Source organism: Hibiscus syriacus, unplaced genomic scaffold, assembly GCF_006381635.1.
Source record: "Hibiscus syriacus cultivar Baekdansim isolate YM2019G1 unplaced genomic scaffold, ASM638163v2 tig00002237_pilon, whole genome shotgun sequence".
Lineage (NCBI taxonomy): Eukaryota > Viridiplantae > Streptophyta > Magnoliopsida > Malvales > Malvaceae > Hibiscus > Hibiscus syriacus.
The window spans coordinates 1,927,016-1,931,421 of record NW_024061918.1 but is presented as its reverse complement, the minus strand read 5'-3'; the positions used below and the strand labels follow the sequence as shown (position 1 = coordinate 1,931,421).

The 4,406-nt window shown below is 31.8% G+C and overlaps 1 protein-coding gene across 3 annotated transcripts; it reads left to right on the top strand.

Moving 5' to 3' along the window:
* Positions 1–439: 439 nt before the first annotated feature.
* On the top strand, positions 440–3,750 carry LOC120141829 (small ubiquitin-related modifier 1-like). 3 transcript variants are annotated; one of them, XM_039156612.1, is made up of 6 exons: positions 440–568; positions 875–953; positions 1,554–1,615; positions 1,717–1,859; positions 3,080–3,226; positions 3,396–3,750. In XM_039156612.1, exons 1-5 carry the CDS (start codon positions 554–556, stop codon positions 3,219–3,221), a joined length of 441 nt encoding a protein of 146 aa, XP_039012543.1. In that variant the 5' UTR covers positions 440–553; the 3' UTR covers positions 3,222–3,226; positions 3,396–3,750. The 3 variants fall into 3 exon arrangements, with proteins under 3 accessions (XP_039012543.1, XP_039012538.1, XP_039012549.1); XM_039156607.1 differs by lacking the exon at positions 3,396–3,750 and having other exon boundaries at positions 3,080–3,350; XM_039156618.1 differs by lacking the exon at positions 3,396–3,750 and having other exon boundaries at positions 3,054–3,350.
* Positions 3,751–4,406: the final 656 nt, after the last annotated feature.

The window sequence follows — 4,406 nt, the reverse complement described above, 5'->3', positions numbered from 1 at the left end:
CAAATTAATAAAAAATATATTAAGCATCACAAATTTGAGAAATAATAGAGGATACTATTGAAAAAATTCCAGGAAAAATATAAAATTCAAATATAGTTGAAGTAAGTTATTTTGTTATTATTTTCAATATTAAAGTTTTTTTTAAAGAAAAGTTAACAAGTTAGAATTTTATTTGATACACTTAAATAAGATTTTAAATTTGAGTATTTATGTATGTAGATTATATGCACGAATTAAAAAATTTTAATGGTTAAATGAATTTTTTTCTCCCTATATAAGTCTTAAGTTTGAACACCTCATTTACAAATACATTTTTAATATTTATTGTTAAATAATCAAAATATTTTTGAATAAATAAAATCTTTTTGGACTAATAAAAAAAATTCTATATATATTTTAAAAGTAGAGTTTTTTAATAAAATTTCTATATCGAAAAAGTTTGAAATTCCCAACCTTCTCTTAACTCATCGTCTTTTTCTTTCTTCTATTTGTTCCCTCTCTTCCTCCAGTGCCTGATTTAATCCCTATCTTGCATTCAAGTTTCCGACAGACCATGAATTTGAGCGAGGTAATTTTTGAAACATTAAACTTAACTTGAAGATTTCCATTTGAGAAGTGAGATTTTGTGTTATCTGCTCCCTGCCTCTGCATTTGCGTCTTCATCACTCTGCTGTATTTTGTTTCCATTACTTGTTACTCTGCCTCATCTCAAACTCTCTCTATTTCTCTTACTCTGTTGAGAATCGAGAATCTTGTTAAAAGGCGCCGCTGTTGATGTGAAATTTCTTCACCTCGCTATTGTGGTATTCGAAACCCTGGATTCGATTTTCTTAACTTCTGTTTGTTTTCATGGAAAAACGATTTTTTTTTGCAGGCCGTTTCAACTCCGGATGACCTTGAGCCTCTATTCGATTACCGCCGTGTTCAACCCCAAAATATCGTTTGCATCGACGGTAAAAAGAGCTTTTTTAATTTATTTTCATGGAGTTGTGTTCTTTTGTGTTTTTTTTTTCTTTCAATTGTGTTCACATAAATACAATGTAAATTATTTACTTCCCTAAGTGATTAAATACTTGTATTTAAATTGTGGTGGTTGTATTACTCGTGTTTAAACATGATTTGTAGTGTTTCTTATACTGTTTTCGTGGTTTGTTAACGTGTGATTTCATGTTCTCATATGGTGTTCATGAATTTCAACAAATGTATTGTATTGTTTTTATTATACTGTGTATTTAATAAACATGCTGTGTCTTTTTCGGTAAACAATGTGTTCTCGTATAGTGTTTGTAAATTTCAATAGTAGCATAGAATTTGTAGGGGTGTTCAAACTGTTAATTCGGCCACCGACCAAACCTAATTATCATTAACCGAATTAATCAAACTTTTTTTTTTCTAACGGTTAACCGAACCGAACTTTTCTTTGAAAATATTAACCGAACCGAATTAACCGTTAATCGAATATTAAAAAAAAATTAATCGTTCCCCGACCCGTTATAGTAATCATAATTTTTGTACACAAATTGTTATGGTAATCATTATGAGTTTCATTGTAGATGACTGTTCAGGTACTTCACCAGTTCCGTCACCAAAACGGAGGAAATGCCCTAAATCCGTTGTAAGATTTTTGCTTTATTTTTTTATATTGACATATGAAAGTAAATTTGCATGATAAGATTTTTTTTCCCTTTTATTATTATGGAATTGGAAATGGATTAGGTTGCGGAAGTAGATTTGGATAAAGATGTTGAACTAATAAAGGTTGTGAATGTTGAAGAGGAGGATTGGTTGGCACCCCCTCCTATGGTTTCAAGTAATGCTCATAGGAAGGTTGGTGAGGATTCAACCATAAAGGAGTTAAGGTATGGCACTTGGCAGTTTGAGTCTCTTTTTAAACTTGAATATACTTCCGACTTTACAGACTTGCAATTTTGTCATACCTGTTTCTAGTGTTTCAATTGTGTTTATATGGTCTGATTATTCGACATGAACTGGTAATTTATGATTCAGGCGATGATGCTTTCTGCATAGAATTGTTGCTATTGCTTGTTAACTATAATTTTAATATATACATTACTTCAACTCTTGATTTTTCTTGAAATTTCCGTGTCCAATACGTACCAAGATATGGGTACATGAATATGACATTCCATGATACTCAAAATAAATGGGAAATCTTAAAAGGGACTGAATATACCTGTTTAATACACGAGTCTGAGTAACATAATATAAAACATGTTAGTTTCCAGAACAAGGACGAACTCAAGCAATTTCGTGTATACACGGTATAGCTTTCTGCTGCACTTTGATCTTTCGTGTCGGTAGTTGCATACAGTCTGGGCTATGGAATAGGTGAATGAAAAAGTTTAGTACTCTGCTTTGTAGCTGCTTGGTTCCAGATGTGGGAATAGAAATAAGTCTAACTAAGTCCCTAGTTATAAGCAGTGGAGGAAATAAAATAATTGCATGGTGCATTCATATGATGAAAGGCTCAACCTTCCATGTTAAAATCTTGCCTTGCAATAAAATCTGCTCTAGTTTCATATCCTATTTATGATGGGGAAAATAAAGATGCAAACCAGTGCTAGATTTACAAAATAAACAGCTCTTGTATGTATTATCGACATCTGAAATGGCAGATATCTGTCTTATTTATGAAAATGTTGTTGGAAAAGCAATTTAGTTCAATATCTTGTCATTCATGCATGGTTCATGTTCATATTTTCCTTATTTTCAAGGTTTATTCTATGCTCTTCAGTCTTCCCATTACTTGATTGTGGAATCTTTCAAATGATTCATTTCTGCCTTTACTAACATAGCATAGAATCTCATGGTTATTTTGTGTTTGGATTGAACTGTTTTCTTCGGGTAACTCCACTTTCTGAATTTTTTTTGGCTGGATTTTCATGTTTGATTTAATGGCTTCGGTTTTTTCTTATGTATTTTTCATGCACTTCCCTCTTTTGAATGCTATTATTCTTTCTTCTGATGTGACGTGCTGTATTGTAAATTTGTTTTACAATATAAGTTGAAGATTTTTTTCTTCATTTTAATAGGATGATAAGTTTGAGAAGCTCTTCAGGTTGTATGCCAACAAAGCTAAGCTTGAACTGCAAAGCTTAGTTTTTTCTTTTGATGGCGATAAAATTAATGTGGATGCAACTCCTGCAAGCCTAGAAATGGAGGATGATGACATAATCAAGGTGCATGTGAAGAAGTGCTGATCGAGGTATGTTTCTTCGATAGTATTATACGAAAGCATTTAGACCGAAAAGAAGTTGAAATTCTGAATTGAGTTATACCGTGTTGAACAAAATGGCATGTTATAAAATCAAACCTGTGCGTTCTCTAGTGTCATCCTATCAGATCCTTTATTGAGGTTTTTTTGGGGTTTGCAGAGGTTTTGTATGAATTGATGTAGGATTCCGTCTTAAGAGTCCGAAAGGTTTCCAGATACTGAATAAAACTTTGAAGATGTGCACTCTTTCAATGATCATCTTTTTTGGGTCTGTTACCGAAGTTTATGTTGCACATTTCACAATTGTAGTGGGATGATGTTTTGAAAATGATCATAAATAGTCTTTTCATCAAAGCTTTCCTACAGCCTTGCTGTGAGGAAATGATTGGTAGACTCACAAATGTAACTGGTGACTGCTTCGATAAACTACTTGTGAAGGCATGAATAGCTAAAGATGATACTCTCGTTACTCTTTGTTTTATTTTTGACTCACAAATGATTGGTAGACTCACAAATGTAACTGGTGACTTTGACTATCATAGCTTAAATGACTTATTGGATATGTGTACGACTACTTTAATGAATTTATTTTTGAGAAGCTTTGCCCAATTAAATACAAATTAAGGGTTTGTTTGGATGAATGATTTAGAATGGGGGGATTTTTATTTTAGATTGAAGATTTTAAATTCTAAAATTGAGTTAACTTGTTTAAAGAAAATTATTGGATGATTTTTAAAATTAAAATGGATTTCGAAAGGAAAGTTAAATATTCAAATTATAGTTGGGTTTGACATGATTTCCATGGATATGTATTTTTTTAGGGCTGATATCCACTAATGTATGAGACTAGAAGGTCATGTTACTTTTTATTTACAAGATCTCTTTGTATAAACCTTGGAATTAGTTCTCGAAGTAATCTTTCTTCTTTGGTCTCTATCATTCAACAAAATGGACATAAATATCGACACGAAATTCATGATGTGAATTTCATTGAAATGATAAAAAAAAAACCAATCTCCTATAATCGAGTATGAATTCGTTGGTCCACCCCAGCCTATCTACTTCATATTTGGGTAAATTACTTCATGGTGGTCATTCAAGTAGTTTACCCTTCATATTATTGCAACACTGACACACAATTCGAGATTAAAGAAAATAAAATATTTATAGA

Bases quoted from the DNA above. Each gene is read 5' to 3' on its own strand.
- LOC120141829 (XM_039156612.1), top strand. The intron at 954-1,553 runs GTAAAAAGAGCT...GTTTCATTGTAG, and splicing joins AAATATCGTTTGCATCGACG to ATGACTGTTCAGGTACTTCA. The intron at 1,616-1,716 runs GTAAGATTTTTG...GAAATGGATTAG, and splicing joins GGAAATGCCCTAAATCCGTT to GTTGCGGAAGTAGATTTGGA.